This window comes from Salmo salar, chromosome 21, assembly GCF_965601325.2.
Source record: "Salmo salar chromosome 21, fSalSal1, whole genome shotgun sequence".
Lineage (NCBI taxonomy): Eukaryota > Metazoa > Chordata > Actinopteri > Salmoniformes > Salmonidae > Salmo > Salmo salar.
This window is the reverse complement of record NC_138311.1, coordinates 54893506-54910000: the sequence shown is the minus strand read 5'-3', so window position 1 is coordinate 54910000 and position 16495 is coordinate 54893506. Positions and strand designations below refer to the sequence as shown.

General features: G+C 44.0%; 1 protein-coding gene across 2 annotated transcripts in view; it reads left to right on the top strand.

Moving 5' to 3' along the window:
- fn1a (fibronectin 1a) overlaps positions 1-16495 on the top strand; it is a 70987-nt gene that overhangs the window by 8692 nt on the left and 45800 nt on the right. Inside the window, exons 1-5 of one of the 2 annotated variants that reach the window (XM_082967244.1) lie at positions 1-488; positions 3906-4061; positions 4373-4501; positions 5047-5190; positions 15667-15788. The exon at positions 1-488 is cut by the window's left edge and continues 95 nt beyond it. In XM_082967244.1, the coding sequence (XP_082823370.1) occupies positions 1-488; positions 3906-4061; positions 4373-4501; positions 5047-5190; positions 15667-15788 (1039 nt within the window). The remainder of the gene's footprint in view (positions 489-3905; positions 4062-4372; positions 4502-5046; positions 5191-15666; positions 15789-16495) is intronic. The other variant, XM_082967243.1, reaches the window with a different exon arrangement.

The following is a 16495-nucleotide window of genomic DNA, read 5'->3' as shown; positions in this document are numbered from 1 at the left end:
CAATTCTATTGGCTTCTGCCCCATGGCTGGTGAGTTCTGTGGTCCCATTCTCAGTTCTATTGGCTTCTGCCCCATGGCTGATGAGTTCTGTGGTCCCATTCTCAGTTCTATTGGCTTCTGCCCCATGGCTGGTGAGTTCTGTGGTTCCATTCTCAGTTCTATTGGCTTCTGCCCCATGGCTGGTGAGTTCTGTGGTCCCATTCTCAATTCTATTGGCTTCTGCCCCATGGCTGGTGAGTTCTGTGGTTCCATTCTCAGTTCTATTGGCTTCTGCCCCATGGCTGGTGAGTTCTGTGGTCCCATTCTCAATTCTATTGGCTTCTGCCCCATGGCTGGTGAGTTCTGTGGTCCCATTCTCAGTTCTATTGGCTTCTGCCCCATGGCTGGTGAGTTCTGTGGTCCCATTCTCAATTCTATTGGCTTCTGCCCCATGGCTGGTGAGTTCTGTGGTCCCATTCTCAGTTCTATTGGCTTCTGCCCCATGGCTGGTGAGTTCTGTGGTCCCATTCTCAGTTCTATTGCCAGACACGTGCACGCGACGATCATAACGAAAGCAGCCAGCGGGCCGTCCCATCTCCTGTAGTCCCTGCAGTGTGACAGATGTAGTCAGATGTAGTCAGTGGTAGTCACTCTGCTGTTTGTCTAGACTTTTAACAAGGACAGATTTTGAGCTGTTAGTAGAAAGTGGCACCAACTTTAAATGGGTGATCACTCATCTCATATGTATAGTTGAAGTCAGAAGTTTACATACACCTTTAGTCAAATACATTTAAACTCAGTTTTTCACAATTTCTGACATTTAATCCTAGTAAAAATTCCCTGTCTTAGGTCAGTTAGGTTCACCACTTTATTTTAAGAACGTGAAATGTTAGAATAATAGTAGAGAGAATTATTTATTTCAGCTTTTATTTCTTTCTTCACATTCCCAGTGGGTCAGAAGTTTACATACACTCAATTAGACTTTGGAAGCATTGCCTTTAAATTGTTGGGTCAAACGTTTCGGTTAGCCTTCCACAAGCTTCCCACAATAAGTTGGGTGAATTTTGGCCCATTCCTCCTGACAGAGCTGGTGTAACTGAATCAGGTTTGTAGGCCTCCTTGTTGCACACGCTTTTTCAGTTCTGCCCACAAATTGTCTATAGGATTGAGGTCAGGGCTTTGTGATGGCCACTCCAATACCTTGACTTTGTTGTCTTTAAGCCATTTTGCCACAACTTTGGAAGTATGCTTGGGGTCATTGTCCATTTGGAAGACACATTTGTGACCAAGCTTTAACTTCCTGACTGATGTCTTGAGATGTTGCTTCAATATATCCACATATTTTTCCTACCTTATGATGCCATCTATTTTGTGAAGTGCACCAGTCCCTCCTGCAGCAAAGCACCTCCACAACATGGTGCTGCCACCCCCGTGCTACACGGTTGGGATGGTGTTCTTCGGCTTGCAAGCCTCCCCCTTTTTCCTCCAAACATAACGATGGTCATTATGGCCGAACAGTTCTATTTTTGTTTCATCAGACCAGAGGACATTTCTCGAAAAAGTACGATCTTTGTCCCCATGTGCATTTGCAAACTATAGTCTGACTTTTTTATGGCGGTTTTGGAGCAGTGGCTTCTTCCTTGCAGAGCAGCCTTTCAAGTTATGTCAATATAGGACTCGTTTTACTGTGGATATAGATATTTTTGTACCTGTTTCCTCCAGCATCTTCACAAGGTCCTTTGCTGTTGTTCTGGGATTGATTTGCACTTTTCGCACCAAAGTACGTTCATCTCTAGGAGACAGAACGCGTCTCCTTCCTGAGCGGTATGACGGCTGTGTGGTCCCATGGTGTTTATTGTTAGTACAGATGAACGTGGTACCTTCAGGTGTTTGGAAATTGCTCCCAAGGATGAACCAGACTTGTGGAGGTCTACAATTTTCTTTCTGAGGTCTTGGCTGATTTCTTTTGATTTTCCAATGATGTCAAGCAAAGAGGCACTGAGTTTGGAGGTAGGCCTTGAAATACATCCACAGGTACACCTCCAATTGACTCAAAGGATGTCAATAAGCCTATCAGAAGCTTCCAAAGCCATGGCATAATTTTCTGGAATTTTCCAAGCTGTTTAAAGGCACAGTCAACTTAGTGTATGTAAACTTCTGACCCACTGGAATTGTGATACAGTGAATTATAAGTTAAATAATCTGTCTGTAAAAAATTGTTGGAAAAATTACTTGCGTCATCCACAAAGCAGATGTCCTAACCCGACTTGCCAAAACTATAGTTTGTTAACAAGAAATTTGTGGAGTGGTTGAAAAACAAGTTTTAATGACTCCAACCTAAGTGTATGTAAACTTCCGACTTCAACTGTATATACTGTATTCTATACTATTCTACTGTATCTTAGTCTATGCCGCTCTGACATTGCTCATCCATATATTTACATATTCTTAATTCCTTTACTTAGATTTGTGTGTATTAGGTATTTGTTGTGAAATTGTTAGATATTACTTGTTAGATGCACTGTCAGGATCTAGAAACACAAGCATTTCGCTACACCCGCATTAACATCTGCTAAACACGTGTACGTGACAAATACAATTTGATTTAATGTAGCCTTGTGGTTAAGAGCATTGGACCAGTAACCGAAAGGTCGTTGGTCTCGAAAATTCCAGAGACGACTAGGTGAATAATCTGTCGACTGTGCCCTTGAGCAAGGCACACTTAACAGACGCGCCAATTAACTTAAGGTGGAGTGGTAGGAACCATGTGTGTCTTTTTTGGATATACAGTAGACGCTCGCCTTTTTAAATCATGTCAGCGTTTTTAAAATGCCATCTGTTGTCTTGGAACACAAAAGGGTTTAGAGACTGCCTTTAAACAAAGTAATGATATGTCTGAGGTTATTGGAGTAATGTGGGAGCTTCACTCTGCTTCTCTGCTCTCCCTCTTTATCATGTCCTCAATCTCTGACTTCTATTTGTTCTTTTTGGGATTTTTTTTACACAATCAGTCAATCTCTCTTTGGCTGAATGGGTCAGTGGTAAATTCACACGCCTGTTGAAAGTGCTGACCCAGTTATTGAGTTTAAGTGCGGTCATTAGACGAATGGGTAAATTACCATGAGAAAGGGTACTGTTTGGCCTGTAAAGAGTTAATGGTGATTCTTATCACTGTTTTTAGCCTCCCAGCTGGGCTGAAGGGGCCCAGGCAGACCTAGCGGAGACCCATAGCCTGGGCTCCCACGCCAGAGCCAGAATTCCTAGGCCTAGAGCCCAGACCACCAGAACCAGAGTAATGAAACCCGACCCAGAGAGAGGGAGAGACTCCCAGAGCCTAGACCCAGAGAGAGGGAGAGACTCCCAGAGCCTAGACCCAGAGAGAGGGAGAGACTCCCAGAGCTCAGACCCAGAGAGAGGGAGAGACTCCCAGAGCCTAGACCCAGAGAGAGGGAGAGACTCCCAGAGCTCAGACCCAGAGAGAGGGAGAGACTCCCAGAGCCTAGACCCAGAGAGAGGGAGAGACTCCCAGAGGCTGGCCAGAGGCCACCGTGTGTCTTCCTGAAAGAGACTACAGAGAGAGACTCCCTTCACTGCCTGTCTGGTCTCCAGGGCAGCCAGCTGCAGTCAGCCTTGTCAACACCTCCACAGTCTACACTGCACCCCTATCTCTGCTGCCAACTCTCCACACAGACAGACCTCCTATCTGTATCTCAGTTCAATTAGGAAGACAGGCCCCACAGAGACCTTATATGTGTAGATAAACCTTCAGAGGATTATTATGTTATGAACATCTGTTTGTCGTTCAGCCTTCAAAAGTTTAATTTGACCTACTACTCAGGAGTTCTATATGTTCTGAGATCAAACATTCTAGAAGTTTAAACATTCTATCTTCTGAATTCTAACTTCTATGTTCTCTGTCTTCTTAGCTCACGAGGAGGTGTGTACGACCAGCGAGGGCGTGATGTACCGCGTGGGAGACCAGTGGGACAAACGCCACGACGTCCTGGGACACATGATGCGATGTACCTGCGTTGGAAACGGTCGTGGAGAGTGGAGTTGTATCGCTTACTCCCAGCTCAAAGGTAATAAAAATAGGATTTTCTTTTTAGAGCTCCTTTCTAATACACTTGAAAGTAGGTGAGAGTTCATACATACCACATAGAATGTGTGATGTACAGCCGGTCTTAATTCTCTTCCTTCCCCTTGACCCTAACCCTTTGATGTTCTCAGATCTGTAAAGGTGGAACCAATATGGGGGGAGAAGTGGTAGGGAGAGAATTTGGAGCAGCTGTTTTTGACCTTGTGTGTGTGTGTGTGTGTGTGTGTGTGTGTGTGTGTGTGTGTGTGTGTGTGTGTGTGTGTGTGTGTGTGTGTGTGTTTCTACCTGTCACAGATCAGTGTATTGTGGACGGGTTGACCCATGAGGTGAATCAGACCTTCACTAAGCTTCATGAAGAGGGCTACATGATGAACTGTAGCTGTTTCGGACAGGGCCGTGGGCGCTGGAAGTGTGACGCCATTGGTGAGTTTATAGTTCATTACAAACCTAGCATTTCTTTATGGACCAAGCTATCCATCTGTGGTGGTATTTAGCCTTACTGTGCTTGACTAGCCTGGTCCCATATCTGTTTGTGCTGTCTTGACAACTCCTATTCTAGCCTGGTCCCATATCTGTTTGTGTGCTGTCTTGACAACTCCTATTCTAGCCTGGTCCCATATCTGTTTGTGCTGTCTTGACAACTCCAATTCTAGCCTGGTCCCATATCTGTTTGTGTTTTGTCTTGACAACTCCTATTCTAGCCTGCTTCCAGATATGTTTGTGTTTTGTCTTGACAACTCCTATTCTAGCCTGGTCCCATATCTGTTAGTGCTGTCTTGACAACTCCAATTCTAGCCTTCTTCCAGATATGTTTGTGTTTTATCTTACTAACTTCTCTGATCATTGTCACGCCAATACACCATAAACAGGACCCCCCCCCCCCATGGGCCCTGGTGGAAAGTAGTGTACTATATAGGCTGTATTGTTGGACACAACCTAAATCTCACTGTTTTAATATCTGTTCTCAGACCAGTGCCAGGAGCCAGAGACCAGGGTGTTCTATCAGATCGGCCAATCATGGGACAAGCTGATCCACAGCGTCATGTACAAGTGTTATTGCTATGGCAACGGTATCGGCGAGCTCAGCTGTGAGCCCCAACAGTCTTTCCCGGGTAAGAACTCAACATCACTAAGCCCGATCTACAGTGGTCACAATACTACACTATACTATTGGAAAATGTTCTGTGTGAGTACATTTAAGACATTTAGCAGACGCTCTTATCCAGAGCGACATTCAACCATCTTTCCCTGGTAATAACTAATACCACTAGCTAGGCGTGGTCACTACTGCTGAGCGATTTAAGCAAAATGTAGTTTATTAAAACACATTTTTTTATTTTTTTATTTGACATTTTAACTAACCAATGCGCCGTTTCTCTAGAGAGAAATCAAATCATTCACGAGATAAATGAAGTCAAGAACGGAGATGGATAGCATGCACACGGACGATGAGAGAGGAATATCCACCACACAGTGATGAGGGGTAGAGACAGTTGGTGAGGTAGCTCTACCCCATTGATAGTAGTAGTAGTTGGTCATAAGCAGTCTTGAAAGTATGTCTTATGTACTTTTGAAGAACTAGTAAAATGATTTATCTGTGGTGCAGCATATTTAGGCAGCTAGCTAGCTACTAACATTAGCCTAGCTAACAGTAGCCTAGCTAAATAGGATGACTCAAAGACAGTACATTATGGGGAGCACAGAGATAGCGTTTAGATGGTCTGGCTGGCTGCTACTGTCTGAGCAGAGATCAGACGAAATGACTGAATGAATGAAAAATAATAGGCATCAAATAAAAAGGAAGGAATTTACACAACTGAAATATCTTATAGTAATTTCTTCTTTTTCTATGGATGTCTATCCAATGTGGACCAGACAGAGACCATAGAATGTTTTCAATGTTTTGGATATTGAATGTTTACTATTTTGGGCTTTTTATGTAATTATTTCATAATGAATTTAATGTGTTTAATGCTTGTTTGTTTTTTTTCATAACCGAACCGATCTCAAAAAAATCACGAATGGCTCTGCACTAGTGGTCACATGACTATGTTGTCGGTAGGATGGTCACATGACTATGTTGTCGGCAGGAGGGTCACATGACTATGTTGTCGGTAGGATGGTCACATGACTATGTTGTCGGTAGGAGGGTCACATGACTATGTTGTCGGTAGGAGGGTCACATGACTATGTTGTCGGCAGGAGGGTCACATGACTATGTTGTCGGTAGGAGGGTCACATGACTATGTTGTCGGTAGGATGGTCACATGACTATGTTGTCGGTAGGATGGTCACATGACTATGTTGTCGGTAGGATGGTCACATGACTATGTTGTCGGTAGGATGGTCACAAGACTATGTTGTCGGTAGGATGGTCACATGACTATGTTGTCGGTAGGATGGTCACATGACTATGTTGTCGGTAGGATGGTCACAAGACTATGTTGTCGGTAGGATGGTCACATGACTATGTTGTCGGTAGGAGGGTCACATGACTATGTTGTCGGTAGGATGGTCACAAGACTATGTTGTCGGTAGGATGGTCACAAGACTATGTTGTCGGTAGGATGGTCACATGACTATGTTGTCGGTAGGATGGTCACAAGACTACTACTCTATGTTGTTGGTGTGGTTTATCTTCTGTTGAAATATGTTGTTACAACTATATAACTTCCCTGTGGTGGGCTGGAGGAGGAGGAGGAGGAGGCCCTGACTCCACTAGAGATGACGGGAATTAGTCAAGTAAATCGAATTGGGTTGGATGCAATACTCTGTGTGGCCCTTTGTGGTAAGGTTTAGAGGGTGAACAATACTCTGTGTGGCCCTTTGTGGTAAGGTTTAGAGGGTGAACAATACTCTGTGTGGTCTACGTGGTAAGGTCTACAGGGTGAACAATACTCTGTGTGGCCCTACGTGGTAAGGTCTACAGGGTGAACAATACTCTGTGTGGCCCTACGTGGTAAGGTTTACAGGGTGAACAATACTCTGTGTGGCCCTACGTGGTAAGGTTTAGAGGGTGAACAATACTCTGTGTGGCCCTACGTGGTAAGGTTTACAGGGTGAACAATACTCTGTGTGGCCCTACGTGGTAAGGTCTACAGGGTGAACAATACTCTGTGTGGCCCTACGTGGTAAGGTTTACAGGGTGAACAATACTCTGTGTGGCCCTACGTGGTAAGGTCTACAGGGTGAACAATACTCTGTGTGGCCCTACGTGGTAAGGTTTAGAGGGTGAACAATACTCTGTGTGGCCCTACGTGGTAAGGTTTACAGGGTGAACAATACTCTGTGTGGCCCTACGTGGTAAGGTCTACAGGGTGAAATCTTTTTGTTTATTTGCAGGTACTTCTTGCAGGTACTTCAGGGTGAAGTTTTCCTTACATACAGATCTAGGATCAGTTTTCCCTCCTTCAATCCGATCCTTAACCATTAGTGGGGGAAATGCAAAAATGACCCAAGATCAGCGTCTAGGGCCAACTTCACCCTACAACAAATATCTGTTTCTTCCCTCCACTGTTACTCTTCGTCCCATGTGACAGGAAAACTCGCTGCATTTCTGATCTGTGCTTTCTCTCCACAGCGCCCCGTCACGCTTGTAATTTAGCAGAAAAGCAACAATCTAATTAAACTATCCTGCTTCAGTCGTTAACCCCCCCCCCACACACACACACACACCCTGTTTGTTTGGGTCTTTGTTCACAACTTTGAAGTGGAGGGCAGAGATGAGGGGGAGGCTGGCACTCGTTGGTATAGCCACAATCTCCTCCCTTTTTTCTCAGGCCTTTGTTGTTAGTTGGTGTTGAGGTGTGGGTGGAGGTGGTGGATATACCAACTTGTGCAAGCCTCCCCCTCTCTCTCTGCCCTCCACTTCAAAGTCAAGTTGTGAACGAAGTGGGGGAGCAGGCAGGTTTAACGACTCTGAAGCAGGATAGTTTAATCAAATGAATAGTTTCATTTGTTTGTTTTCTGCAACAACAAAAAAAGAGTGTGACGGGGCATTGTGGAGAGAAAGCACAGATCAGAGATGCAGCGCGTTCTCCTCTTCTCCTCCTCCCTCCTCTCTCCTACTCCCTCCACCTCCTCCCTCCCTCCCACCACCTCCCTCCCTCCCTCCACCACCTCCTCTCCTCCCACCTCCTCTCCTCTCTCCACCTCCCTCCTTCCTCCTCTCTCCTACTCCCTCCACCACCTCCGTCCCTCCACCACCTCCTCTCCTCCCTCCACCACCTCCTCTCCTCTCTTCTCCTCTCCTCCTCTCTCCACCTCCCTCCTCTCTTCTCTTCTCCTCTTCTCCTCCTCCCTCCTCTCTCCTACTCCCTCCACCTCCTCCCTCCCTCCCACCACCTCCCTCCCTCCCTCCACCACCTCCTCTCCTCCCACCTCCTCTCCTCTCTCCACCTCCCTCCTTCCTCCTCTCTCCTACTCCCTCCACCACCTCCGTCCCTCCACCACCTCCTCTCCTCCCTCCACCACCTCCTCTCCTCTCTTCTCCTCTCCTCCTCTCTCCACCTCCCTCCTCTCTTCTCTTCTCCTCTTCTCCTCCTCCCTCCTCTCTCCTACTCCCTCCACCTCCTCCCTCCCTCCCACCACCTCCCTCCCTCCCTCCACCACCTCCTCTCCTCCCACCTCCTCTCCTCTCTCCACCTCCCTCCTTCCTCCTCTCTCCTACTCCCTCCACCACCTCCGTCCCTCCACCACCTCCTCTCACCTCCCTCCACCATCTCCTCTCAGGTCTTTTGTTGTTAGTTGGTGTGTAGAGCTCCTCCAGAGGTGCTGACTAATGTTTAGTCCTCTCATGTCAGTGGAAAATCATTAGCCACACTCTTTCTTTATTTCTCTCTGTTGCCACCTCTTCTTTGCTTTATGACTCAGACCTTTTCTGGTAACAAGCAAGCTCAATGTTGAGAGATGTTTACAGAAGCAGTCTGTTTTTCTAGCAGTCATTTGAACCCTGTCTCCTCTTATGTCTCTGTCACATTTTTAAGTGTTTTCAAGGCCTGGAAAAGTGTAGGAAAAGTAATGAAAATTGATTTCATAATTTCCGTTAATGTCATTTATTTAGGCACAGTTTTTAAATATTTTATCAATCGAATAAAATCTAGATATTGGCCAGGATCAGAATGACAAGTGAGTCTGTGTTTGCGCGCTTCACCTGCATGGTGTGAGTAGAGCGAGACTGTCGGACATTGCAGCAGCAGGTAGGCCTTATAAAATATGATAGAGAACAGATTAACTAGGTAGCCAATTGAAAACATATCTTGTACCCTCTAGTTAACTGTTTTAGTTATTATTAGAATGTATTCATGTTTTCGTCATGTTCAACCAACCAACTTGCGAATAAGGCCTAATGTACTTTTTATTTTACTTCATATGATTCATTTAAACGATTCTTCTTGACAAAATAAACGATTCACTTAACCATTGTATTAGTTGGGATGCGGTTCAGTCGCATTGTATTGAATCGTGTGACTCAAAATCATTTGTGAATCGTCAACATTAGTTTCAGAAATAAATATTAGATATAGGCTTTCTTTTGGATTACATGGCTTCAATGGCAGGGTAGCCTAGTGGTTAGAGTGTTGGGCTAGCAACCGAAAGGTTGCAAGTTCGAATCCCCAAGCTGACAAGGTACAAATCTGTCCTTCTGCCCCTGAACAAGGCAGTTAACCCACTGTTCCCCGGTAGGCCATCATTGAAAATAAGAATTTGTTCTTAATTGACTTAATTGACTTGCCTAGTTAATAATGGATAAGAGTGTCTGCTAAATGACTAAAATGTAGTTAAATGAAAACTTGTTTTGTTGGTATGGGACTCCAATGTCTGGGACATTGCAACTAAATAGATGCTAATCAGTCTGCAAAGTAAACATTTCTAAGATAAATATGACTAAACTAAAAAAAGGTACATTTTCCTAAAGATGTGTGGGCTTGCTTCAGCTGAATAAAAAATATTTGTAGCCTACCATAGCTGTTTGATCTTTGAGATATATATGAGTGAGCAAATTATTTCAAACGGAATAAAACGTATTTGGTTGTAGTGTTGCAACCTCAAGGATAGTCGACCACCCTCCTGGAGAGATGCTGGGTGGTGACCACCCTCCTGGAGAGATGCTGGGTGGTGACCACCCTCCTGGAGAGATACTGGGTGGTGACCACCCTCCTGGAGAGATACTGGGTGGTCGAACACCCTCCTGGAGAGATACTGAGTGGTCGACCACCCTCCTGGAGAGATACTGGGTGGTGACCACCCTCCTGGAGAGATGCTGGGTGGTGACCACCCTCCTGGAGAGATACTGGGTGGTTGACCACCCTCCAGGAGAGATGCTGGGTGGTGACCACCCTCCTGGAGAGATACTGGGTGGTCGGCCACCCTCCTGGAGAGATACTGGGTGGTCGGCCACCCTCCTGGAGAGATGCTGGGTGGTGACCACCCTCCTGGAGAGATGCTGGGTGGTGACCACCCTCCTGGAGAGATACTGGGTGGTCGGCCACCCTCCTGGAGAGATACTGGGTGGTCGGCCACCCTCCTGGAGAGATGCTGGGTGGTCGAACACCCTCCTGGAGAGATACTGGGTGGTCGACCACCCTCCTGGAGAGATACTGGGTGGTGACCACCCTCCTGGAGAGATACTGGGTGGTCGACCACCCTCCAGGAGAGATACTGGGTGGTGACCACCCTCCTGGAGAGATACTGGGTGGTGACCACCCTCCTGGAGAGATACTGGGTGGTGACCACCCTCCTGGAGAGATACTGGGTGGTGACCACCCTCCTGGAGAGATGCTGGGTGGTCGACCACCCTCCAGGAGACATGCTGAGTGGTCGACCACCCTCCTGGAGAGATGCTGGGTGGTCTAACACCCTCCTGGAGAGATACTGGGTGGTCGACCACCCTCCAGGAGACATGCTGAGTGGTCGACCACCCTCCAGGAGTGCTCATGTCTGTGCAGGCTTTTATTCCAGTCCCCCTCTAACAAACCACATTCACAAATGAGCTGCTCAACCAGACCTTGATAAACTGGTCCTGATGTGTTTGAGCAGGGCTTGATCAAAATCCTGCACACTCAGCAGCTCTCCAGGCTGAGGCTTGACCACATGTTTTATACAGTTGCCTAAAAGCTATTTCACTTTGAATTGAATTTATTTTGGGCAACAGACATCTACAACAAAATGTACAATGTGGACCCAGAGAGATATCACTTGAAAGTATTAATTAAAACACTTGTTTTCCAAAGTGATCCTTGATGGTAAAACCAAGAACACGTGTAAGGATTTAAAAAACAAAGACAGAATTACAAAACAAACATAAATACATTCATTTATATTGACCTCCTTAAAAGGGGCACTATTCACTGCTCTACTCCCTAACCTTAAAAAAAAAAATCAACCGTATTAATTTTCACATTTAAAACAATCTATTCATTTCACATCATACCGATCCTTCAAATCAATACACCTGACCAGCAGTAGGGGGCGCAAAGGAGAAACCACTCCACTGCCCCTACTTAAGTGCATTGCTCAACGAGTAACGACAGGAAATGATCCATGGATCAGAGCCTTCCGCTATCGATACCGCATTACGCTTACTTTAAAAAAAAACGTACATAGAGAAGCCGCCAATAGTTGATCATGGAAATTTGGTGAAAAGTCATGAAATTCCATCTGTCAAAATGTGTATGAACCCTGTCAGAGCTCCTGTTAATAACCTCTACAGGATCGGGGTCCCTATAACCGGGACAGTTGAGCTAATGTGCGCTAATGTGATTAGCATGACAGTTGTAAGTAACAGCAAACTTTCCAGGACATAGACATGTCTTTTATATGGGCAGAAAGCTTAGATTCTTGTTAATCTAACTGCACTGTACAATTTGCAGTAGCTATTACAGTGAAAGAATACCATGCTATTGTTTGAGAAGAGTGCACAGTTATGTACTTGAAAATGTATCACTAAACCAATTAGACACATTTGGGCAGACTTGATACAACATTTTGAACAGTAATGCAATGGTTCATTGGATCAGTCTAAAACGTTGCACATACACTGCTGCCATCTAGTGGCCAAAATATAAATTGCGCCTAGACTCCTAAGTCATATAATGACCTTGCATTTCAAAGATGATGGAACCAATTTTTTACAAATATTTTACCAGATCTAATGTGTTATCTTCTCCTACATTAATTTCACATTTCCACAAACTTCAAAGTGTTTCTTTTCAAATGGTATCAATAATACACATATCCTTGTTTCAGGTCCTGAGCTACAGGCAGTTAGATTTGAGTATGAGTCATTTTAGGCGAAAGAAAGAAAGGAAAGAAAGAAAGAAAGAAAGAAAGAAAGAAAGAAAGAGAGAAACAAAGGCTATGATCAATCTCAATGTTGACAGCTGTTTACAGTTTTTTAGCAGTCATATGACCTGGCAATGGTATTACTTAGAATCCTGTGGGACATGTTAAGATACCATTTGCACTAAAAGGAATCTTCGAATACATTCTTTATGTCACTCTCGACATTGCTCTCAGCACCCTCTACCACAATCCCCATGGGTGTTATCATTTGAAGCGACACAAAGAAAGTGTGTCTGCTCTAGACTAGGTTGAAAAAATGAAAAGCCCCAGCGTTTTGTTTAAAGTGAAGCGCACCCCAGCCCAGTGTAATAACTTCCCTTAATGACATACAGCTGTGAGATGACTGGGAAGGACTGCAGCCCTGGGTTCAAATACTATTCAAATACTATTCCAAAACCTATAAAATACGTTTAGTATTTACTCTAGTCTGCTTGGAGTGCCTGATGGGCATGGTTTTGCAGTTTTGTGACTATTCTATTGGTTCCGTTGTGCCAATCAAACACAGATAAAGTATATGAAACCAATTTGAATATTCTTTAAACCCAGGTCTGGGAAGGAGGTTTAGAGAGCCTGGTGGTGGTTGGCTGATGGGACCTAGTGCAGACTAAGTGGGATTTAAACACTGTATAAAATCCAGTCAGATGGCCCTTAGGAACTGTAATTAGGAGAAATTGAGACCAGATTGTGCCCAAGGTCATGTAGACTATCCTAACCAATCCACTTGCTGAGGGGCTTTGATTTGATCCAAGATTTTCTATGTAAAACAGTTCCTCAAAAGTTAAGCTTGATTCTCTACAACAACAAAAAACTACAGTTTCAATTTCCAATTGTCTGGATTATGTCTGTAGTCATAGAATGCCATAGAACTCTGTTTCTATATCCTGAAGGGATTGGATTATCCATTTTATAACATGGTTATCTAGATGTTCATATCATCTTTCTCTCATCCCGGGATTTACGGTATTACCGGCTTCAGTTCCGATGAGGGAGGATTATTATATTTTACTCATTAGCATGGTCTTATCTCTATTACAATATATTAGATGACTGTCATTCATTATTCCATTCACCCAGTTCAATGTAACATTGATAGGTTTAGGCTACTACATGATACTATAATTGTTCCTATACCCATCATGAGGTTGATACAACCTGGCCTATGAATGAAAGTTTATAACGTAGATGCACACAGGTCGAGAGAGAGAATTTGAGGTGATACCAGTGGAGGCTGGTGGGAGGAGCTATAGGAGGACGGGCTCATTGTAATGGGTGGAATGGGATAAATGGTACTGTATCGATGTTTAACTCTGTTCCAATCATTCCATAGCTCCTCCAACCAGCCTCCACTGAGTGACACATGGGCAGACAGTTACACATTCAATACCGCCTTGCACACTCTTGCCTGCATCAAGCTGATATAGGATGTAATCATTAGTCCAACAGTTGCAAACAGAAGTTTCTATTGGACAAATTTAGGTTTGCATATCCCCATTTTTATTTCCGTTTGCTTCCGTGTTTTTTTTAAGAAACGTTTTTTTTTAACAGAATCGGTGGAATGAATACACCCCTGATCACGCGTTAACGCAGTTCACTTTCATAGCAGCCACGGTTGTATTCTTTCTCGCATCTTTGCGCTCTCCTCCTCACTTTTTTCCCTTCACTTGTGGACTTTCATGCACAATACATCAGCTGTATGTGACCAGGCGAGAAAAAAAATCTTTACGAGCCACATCGTTGTCACCATATTAGCTAAAGTAACGTCATTGTCAACATAGCTACTAGAACTAACGTGTCAGTAAACCCGCTACAATCCTGCAGTTACGTTATTGAGCAGTTTAGCACTTACACTGGCGCGCCCCCCAGTGGCAATACATTTGTAAAACCAAAAGAGCTCAAGATGGCAGCTGTACAGATATCTCAAACATAGCAGAAAGTCAACACTATATGATGTCGTGTCACCTTACTAATTCAGCCACTAACTTAGATAACTACCAACTTTAACTTAGTAGTCGCATTAACACAGTATTCTCTGTTTTTCACGCAGGAAAAAATAAATAAAACGCATATAAATTATCTTGCTGCATTTTGTAAACACAGATTTTAGAATGCAAGATTAACTTTAAAGAAAACATTAGGAAATGTAGCTGGCTACATTCTTTCTATGATGAACATTAGAAATATGATGGCCATGCATCGTTTTTTTGTAAACTTTTAGCGTTGCAATTCTTTCTGTTGTCATCTGATGAAAATGAAGTTTTTTTTCTGACAAATGTGTTACACTAATGTAATTTCTGTGAAGGAAAACTACAGTAGCTACAAGTATTGAAAAACTTAAAATAAAACGTTTTGACGGTATTAAAAGAAAAACATCACATGGCTATTTTCCAAATAACCTGCTATACAGTATACCGTCTAATCTATAATAATATATATAAACATATGCCATTTTAGTAGATTCTTTTTATCCAAGGTGACTTACAGTCCTGCATGCATACATTGAAAGTAGTAATTTAGGGAAACATGCTATCGTTGGCTCTAAAGTTGTAGTTTATATTTCTGTTGCAGTGTAGCTATGTTTACATGAACAGGTCTAGTGTAGGAGCTGAGGGTAGTTCTCTCACTCTCCTTCTCTCTCTCCTTCTCTCTCTCTCCTTCTCTCTCTCTTTCTCTCTCCTTCTCTCTCCTTCTCTCTCTCCTTCTCTCTCTTTCTCTCTCTCTTTCTCTCTCTCCTTCTCTCTCCTTCTCTCTCTCCTCGTTCTCTCCTCGCTCTCTTGCTCTGCATGCTGAAACCGTAGCTAACAAGAATCTCACAAGGATATGCTACTTCTCCCCCAATTGTTGCAGTACTTGAGCTTCTTATGTACTGCACTGTACAACCTACCATTTCAGAGCTGGTTTAACTGCGAGCTTTCTGAAATTGTAATCTTTTTGTTGTTGTTTATATTTCAAATTAGTTTTGTTTTTCCAGATTGTTTCACTTTAATTCCATTGCTTGGTGGGTATCTAGATTTCACATTATGCAGTTCAAATACTTTAACAAATACTTTAACAAATCGCTACTGTCAATTGTTATCAGATGATGATGTGTTGCTGAGATATAGTTTCACCACTAACCTATAATACAGTCTGGCTGATCCTCTATCAGATGGTGTGTTGTTGAAAGTGTTTCAATGCAGTAGTAGTGTAATTTATCTTCCTCTGTATGGCGTGTTACAACTGTGGCATGCTTTATACCTCTCTCCCAGGTGGTAACCGTCCAGTCCAGGTGATCATCTCAGAGTCTGGTAACCAGCCCAACTCCCACCCCATCCAGTGGAACGCCCCGTCCTCCGCACACATCACACAGTACATACTCAAGTGGAGAGTGGTGAGTAGGCTAGATTCCAGAGTAGGCTAGATTCCAGAGTAGACTAGATTCCAGAGTAGGCTAGATTCCAGAGTAGGATAGATTCCAGAGTAGACTAGATTCCAGAGTAGGCTAGATTCCAGAGTAGACTAGATTCCAGAGTAGGCTAGATTCCAGAGTAGGCTAGATTCCAGAGTAGGCTAGATTCCAGAGTAGGATAGATTCCAGAGTAGGCTAGATTCCAGAGTAGGATAGATTCCAGAGTAGGCTAGATTCCAGAGTAGACTAGATTCCAGAGTAGGCTAGATTCCAGAGTAGGCTAGATTCCAGAGTAGCCTAGATTCCAGAGTAGCCTAGATTCCAGAGTAGACTAGATACCAGAGTAGGCTAGATTCCAGAGTAGGCTAGATTCCAGAGTAGACTAGATACCAGAGTAGGCTAGATTCCAGAGTAGGCTAGATTCCAGAGTAGGCTAGATTCCAGAGTAGGATAGATTCCAGAGTAGACTAGATACCAGAGTAGGCTAGATTCCAGAGTAGGCTAGATTCCAGAGTAGGCTAGATTCCAGAGTAGGCTAGATTCCAGAGTAGGATAGATTCCAGAGTAGACTAGATACCAGAGTAGGCTAGATTCCAGAGTAGGCTAGATTCCAGAGTAGGCTAGATTCCAGAGTAGCCTAGATTCCAGAGTAGACTAGATACCAGAGTAGGCTATATTCCAGAGTAGGC